A 14793-nucleotide genomic window follows, 5' to 3' on the forward strand; every position below is an offset into this window, starting at 1 on the left:
ATGCTAATGAAAGACGTGGGTTTGTTTTCTTGAGATGTATGTGCTGCCATCGATATTATATACTTAGGTTTTTCATTAATATTTCATTTCAGAACTTTCAAGTAATGAACCAGTCAAACACTTAGAAACAAATCACGATGAAAAATATAACTTGCGTCGCTCATTTTAACCTGCATAGTGTGTCTATGGCAATGACCAGTCGTTACAAGGATTGTGACTGTCTCTTTAGTAATTACAGGTGTTTTCTGTAAAGTCTGTAAAGTAGGGAGGGGCCTCCTTTGTTTGGCTGGAGCACAAAAGGAAGCTGCAACTAATGCTCCCACATCTTTGAGCCTTTTGTTGTTTACAGTGGTCACTCATGCAGGAAGTGATCAAGTTTCCAATATATCACAGTGAGCGAGAAAAACAATCCCCTCTTCCACAGTGACTCCCCACCTCTTTGGAAAGGCCGCAGGTGGGACAAAGTCTGAACCTAAAGGTCTTTCCAATTCAGACAGGACAGAGGAGGCAGAGGCCCGTGACTTCTCACGCAGCCCCGTGGTGGGATGATCACAGCTGAGGGACAGGGAGTGAGACATGGGAGGTGGGGGCAGGGTGATGCTCTGTGAGAGAATGCTGAGGGTCAGCTACAGCTGTCCGAGGGTTTATTGATCAGCCTTATAGCCCTGAGGGGAGGGGGCAGATCCCCAGCACCTGCATCAGCTCAGCATGGATAACTGTCAAGATAAAAACTGATTGAAATCACCAAGACAATAAAGAAATGTTCACATATCTGTATTGACAATGTTTGTTTTTTTGGCTGAGTTAACATAAAGCCCCTTGTGATGATGGGTTTAAGACCCAACTCATGGGGTCAAGGCTGATTTATGTCATAAAAGACACAAACAACTTGCACACACGTGTGTATTTTCTACAGGAGCCTAATTATACTGCAAGATCTAGGCCACTTCCAATAGGATGAAACGGTTGAATAAATAGATAGATAGATAGATAGATAGATAGATAGATAGATAGATAGATAGATAGATAGATAGATAGACAGATAGATAGACAGCTAGATAGATAAATAGATAGATAGTGTGCTAATTTACTTAAATCTGTGTTTAACCTGTGAAACCGTTTTTTCAATTGTCACCTTTCTTGTTTGTCTTTACCATGTTAAGTGCCCCTTAAGTACCGTTTGAAGCACAAAGATAGATAGATTGACAGACAGACAGACAGATGTATAGATAGGTCCTTGAGAGTTCCTTTTACAGCTTCTCGTTATGGACAATGTGCGTATCGGCTCCTCACTGAACAGATGAGCGCGGGAGCAGCGTGAAAGCGGTCTCGTGCTACCGGGAAATTCCCGTCCACGTGTCTGAATACGCGCTGCAGGAGGCGGGACAAAAACAAACTCGACGATTGGTCGCGGCCTCATAAATCACCCTTAAAGGGGCATGCTCCTCCTTTGCTGGGATGTATATAGTTGGACGACAGAAACACTCGCGCTTTTAAGGAGGGTTTATTTACCAACTTTCCGCACCACGCCCCGGCGGCGGAGTCAGTTTGGAGCTGACGTCGGCGAAATGAAATCGGCTCGCCGCACTTTTCCTCACAGAATGGAAGTTGTCGTGGAGGTGATACGGACTAAACTCGCTTGCACGCCGGGATATTGAACCTGTGTCCTTTTTGTTCTTTTCTTTTCTTCCTTTCTACGAGTACAAGACAACCTTTACGACGAAGCCCATCTCCGCCGGTAAGTAAACACCTCGACACGTCCCTCTGAAGTGGACACGCATTACGCAGATAGTGAGCATTCACGTCAAGGAGCAACAAACAACGTGTCGCTGTTGACGCTGAAAGAGCTGCAACAATTGTGTTTCCACAGCTAAGCGGCACAGTGTTGTGTTGAAATGTCAAAACAATACGACGAAGAATAGTTTCAGGCTTACTCTGCCACTCGTCCAGACAGCGGGTATTTGAATTACACCGGCTTTCCCGGTTTGCAGAGCTTAGTCGGTGCATTGACTCCGACTGCAGGTCTGTGTGTGTCTGTCGTGTTTCAGTCTCACAGACATTTAGTGACAGACCGTTTGCTCCACAGATTAAAGTTACGCGTGTAAACATGTAATTACAGATTTTAGACTTGTATACTACACATTTATTTCCCCAAATTATTTTCCAACAGTGTTTTTTTCCCTCCTTTCTTCTACATAACTGTACTTGTTCGCATAATTTTTTTAATAGTTTTCTTGTGTTTGTGTGTGTTCAGTGTCTGTGTGTGTGTTTTTTTTGTTTCTTTTTTTGTCGACATATACTGGCACGCTTTAAGATTGAGGAGCTAGAAGAACTTGACATTTATTTCCTGTGCAAAATGTTAGCGAGTAGACATGGCGTGACGTGAGGCTTTTGATACCCGTGGATGAAAACTGCCAATAACAGAGCTGCCTCCTCGCTTTAAACCCCCCCCCCCCTCAGCCCCCCCCCCCTCCACACACACACACACACACACACACACACACACACACACACACACACACACACCTCTCCCCCTTTCCCTCTGCCAGGGCTCTTCTGTTCTGCAGCAGGGGGAGCCACTGTCTGACACAAACAGTCTGCACAGTAGAGCCGCACAGAGAGCAGCCTTGAGTTTTCTCCTCTCCTCTCCTCTTCTTCTGAGCCTTCCATGTTCTTACTGTTTGTCGAAAAACAAAGCATTATGCGGTTTTACACACAGGGTTTTATTGTGAACGCACACAGTATATATGGTGAGGTCTGGGCATGATACCGAGGCAGGCCAATCTGCTTATGTTGGGTGTAGAAATGAAAACTCCTTCCCAGGGAGCTGGCAAGCTGACAGACCAGGGTAGGGAGAGTGGCTCAGGATTTTCCCTCAAAGACTGTCATTACCAGTTTGCTGTGGACCCTAATTTGGAAGTGTGGTAGTAGTCTAACCCTGTATTACAACTCGTTTGTCACTCGGGGGCTAACTCTTGAGGCAACTTGAATTTCACCCGTATTTTGGTAACTCTTTGACCCACTATAAGATTCAAGGTTGAGTGCATTGCATCATTGCCACTGGACAGATTTCCCAAGTGCTCCTTGAGATTCTGGACACTCTACGGTAGAGTTGCTTTAACTATTTATAATCATGCAATTTTTATTATTCCTTCCCCTCATAAAATGTACACATTGTGTAAATTCAAGCTATTTATATGTGCACCGAGCACTGATCCTATTGTTTGCTATAAAAGTACCTGATAGTATTACTATAATCAAGCAATCATGGTATTTATTTAAGAAGCCAAGCTCCTTCCCTCGGGGCTCCTTAGCACAGACAAGAGTTCTACCTCTCATTTAACTTTGTCAGCCTAACTCCCATTTATGTAGATGTGGCTCAGCCGAGCCTCCTAACCACAGTGGATGGTGTGGTTTCATCACTGAGATGAACAGAGCCATTTGTCTAAATAAGCGCAGCGCTCTTTGCCGCAAGTGAAGGCAGATCGCTTTTTTTTCTCTTCTCTTCCTTCATGACCATGTCCAATGTGGTTTTATTGATTGAGGGCGCTCATTATAAACCAGACAGGTTGTCTATAATAACAATGAATGCTTAGGAGGAGTGAACACACAAACGTGTCTGAGATCATCTCATCAGGCCAAACACAGAATCGTCCAGGGTTACGAGCATCATTAGTGAAGGGAGCTCAAGATGCCTTTGATTTATACCCTCACTGGAAGACACATGTTGTACACTCAGCTGTAGCAATAACCTTTCTTTCTCTGCCCTGTCGCTTTTAAGGCCGCTCATCTGAGAGTGCCCTCGCATGGACGATGAGGAGGATGATGTGTTTGAGCCGGACCCCAATTGCTGGCGCACCGCATTCAGGGAGATAAAGTGTGAAGACCGGGGCACGCAGACACCTGGCCCTGCCCTGGCACACGACCACGGCATGCTGCCCTGTGGAGGCGCAGAGGAGCCCAGACCACTCTTCTACGGTGAGGCTGATGACATACCGTATTTCAAAAGAGAAAACGGAACATTGCCCTGTGCGTGATAACCAGTGTTATAAAACTCAAGCCTGAAACTATAATGTGAGACTTACTGTGAGAAATGGGTAACAATGTTGCTGCACTGATCTCACCCCTGGCGCCTGATAGTCGCGATCACAGTGCCTTTTATGGTCTGTATGGAGTGTACCCAGCTGCTTTGCTATTCAAAAGGCGCCAGACTGGCAGTGCGACTGAAAGGACGTGACAGAAGTGCTTACCTGTGTAAGCAGCAACTGCACAGAGAAGTGATTATCAGTGACAGCAAAGTTACATTGGCCCCATATACTGTACAAGCAGCCATTCCAAAGTAGCTCCATAACAACTCACTGACCTAAAAGCTGTGTCATGTGAGTTTGTTGTGTGTGTGAGTGACTTATGAAACACCTAAATGACTCACAGTGTTTGATTACAGAAAAGAAAACACAGCTGGGAAAGTTGTGGTTAAAGCCAAGCGATGCGATTGGTGAAAGACACATTCAACAATACTTGGCTGGGCTTTATACCGGTTGCATCTTTGGCATATATATAATCTCAGTAAAAACACCATGCCAGGTGTCATTGCTGTTTACATCTCTATATAGGGTTGCCGACAATAATAATAAGTCTCAGCCTTGACACTCAACAGGCAACGCAGGTTTTCGATTGCACTTCCCGGCAAACTTTGAGCTTGTTGGAGATCAGGAAGCGAGGCGACAAGAAAGTGAAGTGGAGCAAAACGGGATGGAGCAGCTACCGCGGCAGCAACCTGTGGCCCACAGTGTGGAGGCATGCATTGGCCAGAAACTCCAGCTGATAGGAGACCAGTTTCACCGGGAACACCTACAACTGGTGAGGAGGAAATATGCATCCTGCTGACTATACAAACTCAAGACAGGCCTGAAGTTTGATGGCAGTAAACAAGTGCAACTGGCCACTAATACTCCAAGCTGTAACATAATCTCCCCTTAGTGCCATTCAGGAAGTGTTGCTTGCACACAATCGTGATGTAGGAGTGTTTTTAGAGTGAGCCTTTTTTTTATACATTTGTTTCATAGATAACTTTCCCTGTTATTTGGATAGCATCTAGATTGGAGACTCAAGCTGAGCTTGAAAAATAAAATGCAACAAAGCTACAAGGAAACACTATTATACAAATCAGACTCCGTTTATTTCAACAGTAGTAGTAAAAAGTGAAACCTCACACCTCATTATTTCTTATGCAGGAGGAAATCTAATTGTCAAATAAACCACTTGAGAAACCAAATACTGTGCATGAACCAATTTGGAGGTAGAGGAGTGACTTTTCAAGTAGAATGACCTTGGAGTTGTGTGCCAACTTGGAGCACTGGGAGCTGTTTTCCTCTTTAACTGTGATCTGTTTACAGCGGACTTGTCAACTAAAACTTGTTGTTAAGGCTCATTATTTTAGTAAGTTACGTGAGTACGACACAGACAACCCACAAAGCTTTCAGTTTTGGTCTGACTAAAACCGCCCACACATGAACAACAACATTCACACCGTTTAAAAATATATATATTTGGATCCCCTGATGAACTGAGCAAGATTTATGGTGGGGCAAAAGTTTGCTCTCTTTTATTGTGTATTTGTTTTGGAGAGACTGCACACATGCAGAAGTTACAGAGTCCAGCAGTCACCCCCTCCCTACCCTTAAGCCAGAAACATTGCTGAACAAGGACAGCCCTTCCCCCACCTCTCCAACCCCAGGCTCTCCCCCTGCCTCCTCTTCCTGTTATTTCTCTCTCTCTCTCTTTCTCTCTCCCTTTTCTCCTGCTTCCTCAGTGTGCTGTGAAGGCAAGTGGCATGGAGGATGCCTGGCCTCAAATAACACATTGCACTGTGGTCAGGGTGACACCGTCCACTGAGTTTGTGTGCTGCATAAAGTTGCTTCTACGAGGGAGTGTTGTACAACCGGGACAAACTGTTGCTTCAATTGGCTGTAACATCAAACATAAACACAAACCCTCAGGAGATTTTCTCGCAGCGTTTCTAGTTGCACAAAAGTCTAACAGACGCACCCATTAACATGTTCACATTTAGAGACACACACCAACTCATAACGCTACGTACGGGATAAAAGCAGAAGTGGCGGGAGAAAGTAAACATGTTGTAACCTGAAGCGAGGCAGCATGAGCCCCCCAGGGGAACAGCTGTGGTTCCAGGGAATCACCAGTCAGCCTCTTCTCTCGGCAAAGACACGGCCACAGGAGACACCCAAATAAGATGTCTACACAGCCATGGGGAGAGGTGGGGGTGGGGGGAGGAGGGGGGCAAAATGATGGCATGAGCATGTATATGAGGTTTTGGAAATGAACCACAAATGATCAAGTAACAACCATCTTCAGTTCAGTTGTCTTAAAACCTCCCTTTTCGGGAAATGGGAGCCTCCCTGACCTGCACAAAATATAATTATATTTGTTTTCTTTATACTCTGAAGAGCAAGACAATATCTGATTTTCTCATGCACTTATCAAGTTATTTATATACCCCTGCAGCTTAGCATGACTCATGTATCGTGTCACTGGCAAAAGCAAACAGGCAACCAGACAGTCAGACAGGAGGGTTGAGACGGTGTGTGTGTGTGTGTTTGTGCGTGTGTGTATTTGTGTGTCTGTGTGGCTGGGATCTAGTGACGCACAACAGTGGTAGGCTTGGGTCAGGGGATGAGGAAGTGGCTTGTGCTGTTTTTTAGCTGGTTGAGTAAATGCTAGAGAGGACAGTCAGAGTGAGAACAGCCCTGTGAAGTATAGCTAAAAGAGACCGCGCGCAGAAACACTGCTATTGTTTTAGTGAACAAGCAATAACAAGAATATTTTCGCCTGCATTATGAAGAGTCGGGGTTTGTTAACGCTAACTTGCATAGCGACTATTGGGACTATTGTCTACACCCAAAGTAGAGCACATATGTTTCTGTCAGTGCCAGTAATAAGTGTTCAGAGTCGCTGTGGCTGAGGAAGGTTTTAACACTGATGTGTGATTCTACTGCAGCCTGTAATTGCTATTTCTGGCTCTGGTTGTGCAATTATTTGTATCGCACCGTGCGTGTGTACATGTTCATGCAAGAATACACCCATACTTGTTTTTCAGCATTTTGCTGTCTCTCACGTCTGACTATCACACAGGCTGACGGTCAGTACAAAAACTCTCACTCCATAATTGTGTCACTGTTTGTCGGGTCTCATTCCTGTCGGCTCCTGTCAGTAGGTGATTGCAGTTATTCAGTGCAGACACTTGTCCCTGAGCCATCCAAGTGCCTTTGACTGCCATCTTCTTGATGGATTTGGGAGCAATGTGGCTGTGAGTGGCCCCTGGTGAAATGAAGGATTAGGTAGCGAAGGAGTGCTGGTGGATGCTGACAGATAAATTGCTCCTCAGTCAGAGAGGGCTGGAGGGGACGCCGAGGTCCCCCGAGAATGGCAGACATTAGCCGGCTCGCCATTTGAGACAAGGCAATAATGACAGTCACAATGGCAGGAAGACGGCTCCAGTCTGCACAGGGCAAGGAGCAGAGTTAGGTTTCATCCCCATGTTTTTTTAAGAGAGACGACTCCCGGTGCTTTCGATAGGAGGTGTTGAAAGCTGGGTTGAATATCGTGTGTGTGTGTGTGTGTGTGTGTGTGTGTGTGTGTGTGTGTGTGTGTGTCTGCTTGCATGCAGTGCTTGTGGCTTTAGCTCCTCACTGCTGAGGACTAGTGAGGGCCCAGCACACTCTCCTTTCAGCACTTGTGGAGGGGGTGGAGGGTGGGGGTAGTGGGTGTAGGAGTGGAGTTGCACTGGAAATAAAAACATACAGAGCTAGCTTTTGGATATTTACTTTTCATTAAGTGTTCCGTGATGATGTTTGTTCACAGTGATGTCCATTTGTGCCACTCTCTATTATCCAATACTCTTTGTATTTGTCCTTGGCTCCTGGTCTCCTCCATGATGTGACTAATCCGGAGTCTCTTACTATCGAGGCTGGCCTGTTGGCTCAGCAGATAAGGCCGAGCTTCTGAGCAGCTGACTTGACAGACAGCCCACATGGGACACTGATACAGCACATCAGGCCGGAGTGACGACACCGAGCATCTGGCTGGACTCTGGCACTATCGCTGGCCAAATTTAGAGCCCGGCTCTCATTTTGACAGGTGGTGGCGTGACTCACAAAGTTGCGACAGGCCTTTGCACACCTCTGTCTCTTATTCCCACTCTTTTTTCTTCTGTTTGTTTGGGTGTCTCTTTCACCTTGGTCGAATGAAGAGCGAAGGGTCACAGGAACATTCTGTAAAGATGAATTGCTTCTCATGTAGTTTGTTGTACACACTCAAGCTTTGTAGCATACGTCCCTCAGTTGACTAATCTTACACCTGCAACTTTTACTATCAATGTTTAAACTATGAGCTCCACTTAGTATTCGGCATATTGACATACAATAAAGGTTAAGTTGCACATACAGTCATTCAGCCGCCCTCTTCTTGGATCCCAGAGTTGTAACTGACTGTCGTCGCTCATGTAATTTAATTTAGAGTTTTTAAGACATGCTAAGTCGAGCCATGCTGGCTGCCAGCCCATCCACTCTGTGCTGCTTTTAAATATTAACTGTGTATGTATGAAGCATTATGTTATTATTAAGTCCTTATCAAAATATCCCCAGGCAAGATATTGATGTTATACAACAGAGAACTGTTTTTTATCAAGACTCCAATTTTTCTTTTCAACAAAAAGCGAGTAGTAAGTACCATGCACACATGCAGGATGGAATCTGGCAAAGCTTATGCAACACCCTGCAATGTTCACCACGAATTGATAAGAATAAAGAGAGGCTTATCACAATGGCAGTTCTTGGCTGCTAACTAGGTCAATATTTTAACACCACCTTTTAACAGCTATGTCAATATGCCGTATCTAATCCCTACCGTTAGATAGTTTGGCTTTTGTGTAAATAAAAGTATAATGTTGCTAAAAAAAAAAAAGTTCTACACTTTGATGCATTGTCATGAAAAAGTATATCTCAAGTCTCCCTCAGTTTACAACCCTCATGGCCTGAAAATAGTTTCTGCAGATAGCTGCAGCATTATCAGGCGTGGTGGAGTCTGTCTTTCGTCTGCAGATGAGCCGTTGGACTACTGTACCTCTCTCGTGCAGATACGTGTTTTTCAGAGAGCTCCCTGCCTCTCCTCAGAAGCTCCCTAATCCCATTCGCTGCAATTATCTTATCTCAGCTTCTCAATGGCAGAGATAGCATTATCCCCCTAATCGCACACAATCCAATTGGCTCGCAAACTCGAGAGAGTCTCCTCCAGAGACACTGGCTGCCGCTCTCCGGGAAGATTAGAAAAAGTGTGACTGTACGATGGATGTGTTTACGGCTTGGAATGTGTGTTGGGAAGCCCGGATTGTGCAGGGATCCCAAACACAAAGGGAGGCCTCTCTAATAATTATTGTTGGGGACAGAAGCAGACTGTTGTGAAAATATCGACGTTGTTCCGGCGTCTAGTTTAGTCTTACCCTCTTCTCAGTTGACCCTTTTCACTGTGTTCACTGTCAATCATCACTCATCACAGGCAGCACAAACTGAAGCTTACACTGAAAACATTCAAGTGACTATTACTAGGAGTGTCTTGTGTTATTTATGTGCAGTAGAGTGCACTAACCTGCATACTTTGTCTTCATTTGTTGCTTCAGTACCATCGAAACCAAAGGAACCAGGGGCGGATGTGGTGGCGCCTGGCCGCAGCTCTGCTCAGCCTTCTGTTTGACAGGGGGTTCATTGCTGGAGGAGGTGGAGCAGGACGGAGGTGAGGGGGGTCTCCCCGTCTCTCTGAGGAACTGGACTCCTAATGGCACTGTCAAATCTAACACGGGTCTGTCTTGGGGGAGAAAAGAAAGGAGACAAAAAGGTCACCGCGGGACGGAGACAACCAACTTTTATACACGGTCGTGAGTTTTTTTCTTTCCAAGAAGATGCCATGATGCTCCGAGATTCCTCTACAGGAAAATGTTCATATTTTGGTATACGTGTGGTGTAGTAGTTTTGTACAGTACATTGTTCTTGTTCAATTTTTTGCACTTCAACATGTATCCATCTTTAATGACCTCCACAGACCCCGGGAATGCCTTATTCAATGTCTTCTGCCGAATGAGTATTGAGCAATTTTGAGATGAGGCGATATGAGATGGTCAGGAAATGAAAGGAAATGTGGTGAGGGGTTTAATTTCTCAAGTTTCCCAGGTGACCAGACAAGTAGATTTACTATTTTCCAAAGAGGCAACTTCACAGAACAAAGCATTTTGCACCTCACCTCAATGGAACATTTATCTTTTCTTAATTTCTTTATTTTGTTTTTGTTTCTTTACTCCATTTTATTTGGTATGGTATTACGTTCGAACATGGCCCCTCAGTATCATTCAAGATATTGGGAACAAAGTTTCTGCACATTAAAAAGTCTGCTCACCTTAACCTGTGATCTAATTTTTTTTAAATATGCACAGATGTTTTAAGGCAAGTCTTTCTCTCGTTGTGTGCTACATGTCAAACAGTCACAGAACTATGGGATGAAGTACGTGGTGAAGTTTGTAGAACTGAACATCAGTGGAATTGGGATAATTGACACTGGTAACACATTTAAAAAAAACAAGCTATAATTAATAACTATTAGTTTAAATCACAGCGGTAAGTGTGTAGTCATTAGTAAACAGAAGCAATATTTTAGGATCAACACACTCCAAATACAAATATTTTTGGCGAAACTCAAACAGATGAAGAGATATTTTTTTATTTACACACACACACACACACACACACACACACACACACACACACACACACACACACACACACACACACACACACACACATGACTTATTACTACTGTTACTGATTATGCAACTATCCTTATTGTATATTATCATTATAACAATACATTATTACATTATAGTTCTAATGATTTACTGCCTATTACTTACGTAATGCAGCTGCTGGGTGTTGTCTGACATGGAGCACACTACAGAAGGCCTGGGAAAGAAACTTTAAAGGATCCTTAAAGAGATATTTAGATTGAAGTGAGGTGGTGCTGACTTTTGCATGTGTTTCTAGAGGTCGAGCACCTGTGCATTAAATTACAACATTAAGGTAAAGCACATTGTTTAAGTATTAAGCAAATTTAGCAGATATTTTTTACCTAAATAGCAACTAAACTGTTGATTTCATTACAAATTTCAGTGAGAAGACCAGAAACTCATTCCTCCGTTGTTCCCACATTCACGTTATCCCTTTTGTTTTCCATGTGTTCTTTTCATGTGATTGTTTTCAGACCTCCATGCCCTTGAAGTGGAGCTGTGGATCCACTGTTTTTGCACTAGCCATACACCCTTCAAGAGTTCAGATTGTTACCATGCTCTCTGTCTTATGTGAAGGTTTTCACTTATGGCTTGTTTTCTTGCCACACCATTTCAGACGTATTCACTCTTACGTCCAAGACAAATAATCAATTTTGAGGCCTAACTGACTGCAGTCTGGGATTTGATTGGATTGTAGGAGGTTTCAGGCTACACTAGAGTCACAATACTCACATGCAAAAGGTTTCTATCCTGTTCCTGTTTTTTTCACACCAAACAATACTGCATAATCAATCTGTGAAACAGATCGTCTCAGGCTACTTTTATCGGGTTTTACATCATTTTGTATTCTGTTGGGTGATCTTGTATTGTCTTCGGTGCTCAGATCAAGATTTGGGACATTTTTTGTACATATAACCACTCAGCAGGCAAAAAGACAAACATGAAAAAGACTGTAATTATTGTTGAAATATGAATATGTTTAAAGACACTGTTGAAGATGCTGTTTGTTATATTTTCCATTGCTGAACCCAAGCCAACTTGTGGACCCAAGGAGCAGTACATATCAGGGGTCTGTAATGACTTGCTCCTTACGATGTGTCAAGTTTATCACTGCATAATTAGGGTTTCCTCTCATTCTCTTAAAGATTTCTCAGGGACAGACTTTGTGGGCTACTGGTAACCTTGAGAATCTGTTACACGGTCAGAAGAAGAGCAGCGTTTTCACCCATTTATTTATGGCGATACCGGTCGATGTATCGTCAAGGCTTTAATTTTCATTTCATATATTTTTTAAATCCTCCTGGCCAATTTCTCAGCGCAAACACAGAAAGGTACAGCTTGACTGAGGAGACTGAGGCTGACTGTGGTGGTGACGGGGGCTACTGAGCATGTAGTCGTAGTGTGAGGTGCACTGAGTGTGGTTGTGGTTATAGTTTCCTGCGGATCCTGAACGCTGAGCCAGTCCCTGTAGCGCCCCGTCTCGCCATTGGCTCCTGACTTCCTCCTCGTGCTACTCCTTCATTACGTTTCTATTATTCGCCATCGGTTCATTTTTTCTTTGTAATTTATTTTCTTCATTCTTATTTATGTATATTTGCCCATTTCTACTGTATACGCCTGTGTGTGCAATTACTTCTTATTTTTTGTTTTAGACTTCTGTTGTTAAACTGTGCAGAGCAGGTTGGCCTATATTGTTCCTAACATTGCTTCATGTGATACTCCACTCAAACTCTACTTTTTTTTTAAGTATTGCTCATCTCCTGTTGGCTCTACGAAGTTTGTAGTTTGGCCTTTTGTGGAGAACAACGGCTATGGTCAGTAAGAATTCCTCTTGGTTCAATGGATTTAAATTGCGTCATGTATCCAAAGTGCAATTGCATGTTCAATATGTAATTGTTTCACCCAAATTCACTACCTCTGTCAGAGCTTCACAGCTGCGAAGAGGAAGTAGTACAGTCATCCATATGTCCAAAGTGTAACTGTTGCTCCCATTGAAATACATTGTAACCAACATGAATTCCCCATGATAACCACTGCGGCTCTTCATAAAATAGAAAAACTACAAACCTCACCTTTCAAGCCTCAGGGATGGGTCTGATGTCCTTAAAAAAAATGATTTTGGGTGGAGTATTTCTCTTAAAAGGTTGCGATTTTCCAGGGAAGGGCCCAAACCAATTCGGATCTTTTTCATTTTCTTCCACCACAAGATTCACCGGTCATCGTGGGCACATTCACAAAGTGTGGTTTAGAAAAGCAGCAGCTTCAATGCAGTTTCACCTTTCAACAGGATACGACCTTTCCTTTGTAATTAATGCGTCATTGCCCATTCCCCCATTCGCTAATGATACACATGACATTAGAGATGCTTCAAAACACACAGAAAAAGGTTGCCTTGTGTCCAATTCCTAAATCTTGATCATTGTGTTGTAATCAACATGCACTGGAAAGTACTTTGTTTCTGTAGATCCCATGGGTCCCTTATCTGTTGTGTGTTAATGTCTGTTATATACTCTGGATTGTTCTCTTGGGCTAATCTTGCCATGTGTCAGGCGTGTATACCTGTGCATTCAACAAGTCGGCTCGGATCAATGGCCTGTTTGATTTATTGGAGAGGGAAACCAGCCACCGTGGTGCCCTGTATCATTTTCTGAGAACGAGGTTCCCAAGCTGCACTCATCACATTCAATGTGAGTGTGGAGAATCCCTAGAGTGGGACATGTATTTTATGGAAACCGTCAGTGTCTTGAATTTTGTAGTCCACTTTATATAAATTTGAAGTTTTCGAGGAAGATTTTGATTTTTTTTTTTTTTTTACGATAATATTTCTTGTTCATGGTCTTTCTTAACTTTTTAAAATGTATTTTCTTAAGAAAGAGGGTGTGCTTTTATAAGGACAGTTCATTGGTTGTAAAATAATTTTTAATGCGAGTAGGATCCTCTTTGAAGTCCATGAGATCAAGGGCATTTTTTTAATATAAAAATGAACTTGCAACATTCCTTGCACATCTCACCGTGGTGTACAAACAAAACCAAGCAAACCACAATAATTCATGGTTCTGGTTAACTCGGCTCATGAGCTTGGAGCTATGGAATATTTGCCCGTCTTTAAAGAACAGATAAAGTGTACATGTATTTCTAAAAACCCTGGAATATGCCTTTAACTGCTCAGTTTCAACAAAGTCTTGATTATCACACACTCTCTGTATACCAAGAAATGAAACCCAGCGAAAATGTAGCATTTTTGTAAACATTGACTGTGTGTTGTCGAGACTCTACTGTGCACTCATTTTTGTGTTTATATATATTTTTTGGTTGTTGCTATAATATGGAAGTAAAGACAATGTGTTCTGTAGTGCAATATGCTGTACATATGGAGCTTTGCTCTACAAATCTTTTTTCTGGATTTCTTGTTTATTGGTACTTTTTTTCAATAAAATTTTATTGAAGGTGTCACGTTGCATCAAGTTTATGTCTTTACAGAAACAAACAACACCATGCTTCCTATGCTCTTAAAAGAGAAAAAACATCCTTAATGTGTTATAAAAGCAGGATATTAATGGATAAAGTACATTAGCAAAATCAAAGGAGTTATAAAAGTTATAGACTTTACGTCCCGTCTTTACTGGATTACTGTTTTTCTCTTAACTCGAACTGACTTCTGATGCTCCTTTTCTTTTTTGAGCCGCAGCTTTTAGTTTAAGGAGTTATATTGTGAAAGTAAGCCACTGATGGATTAGCGAGTCTCTGAGGCTAGCCAGGTGCTTGGAGCTGGCCAGGCGTTTGACAGAGACCATGCCTATGTCATCCCTCCTGCTGTTAGGTCGTTAAATTAGTGGAAGCACTGAGGCTTCCAACCCGTTCTAAGAACCGCTGTCTGCACTTTACGCACATACAATCAAGTGTTGCATGACAACTGAATGAGCCTATGTGAAGCGCAAACGAGC

At 43.1% G+C, this 14793-nt stretch overlaps 1 protein-coding gene across 1 annotated transcript; it reads left to right on the plus strand.

The window, feature by feature from the left end:
- Window positions 1-1476: 1476 nt before the first annotated feature.
- On the plus strand, window positions 1477-14299 carry LOC137788146 (bcl-2-modifying factor-like). The gene is made up of 4 exons (XM_068580985.1): window positions 1477-1738; window positions 3782-3978; window positions 4658-4860; window positions 9695-14299. Exons 2-4 carry the CDS (start codon window positions 3807-3809, stop codon window positions 9809-9811), a joined length of 492 nt encoding a protein of 163 aa, XP_068437086.1. The 5' UTR covers window positions 1477-1738; window positions 3782-3806; the 3' UTR covers window positions 9812-14299.
- The last annotated feature ends 494 nt before the right edge of the window (window positions 14300-14793 follow it).

The sequence above is a fragment of the Clinocottus analis genome, unplaced genomic scaffold, assembly GCF_023055335.1.
Source record: "Clinocottus analis isolate CAN_PGR_092001 unplaced genomic scaffold, fCliAna1.0.p SCAF_17, whole genome shotgun sequence".
Lineage (NCBI taxonomy): Eukaryota > Metazoa > Chordata > Actinopteri > Perciformes > Cottidae > Clinocottus > Clinocottus analis.

What these genes read in the sequence shown, in the direction of transcription:
- LOC137788146 (XM_068580985.1), top strand. Translation starts at nt 3,807, where the DNA reads ATGGACGATGAGGAGGATGATGTGTTTGAGCCGGACCCCAATTGCTGG. An exon ending in GCCCAGACCACTCTTCTACG is followed by an intron (nt 3,979 to 4,657) that starts GTGAGGCTGATG and finishes GACACTCAACAG; the next exon opens with GCAACGCAGGTTTTCGATTG. An exon ending in ACCGGGAACACCTACAACTG is followed by an intron (nt 4,861 to 9,694) that starts GTGAGGAGGAAA and finishes TTGTTGCTTCAG; the next exon opens with TACCATCGAAACCAAAGGAA.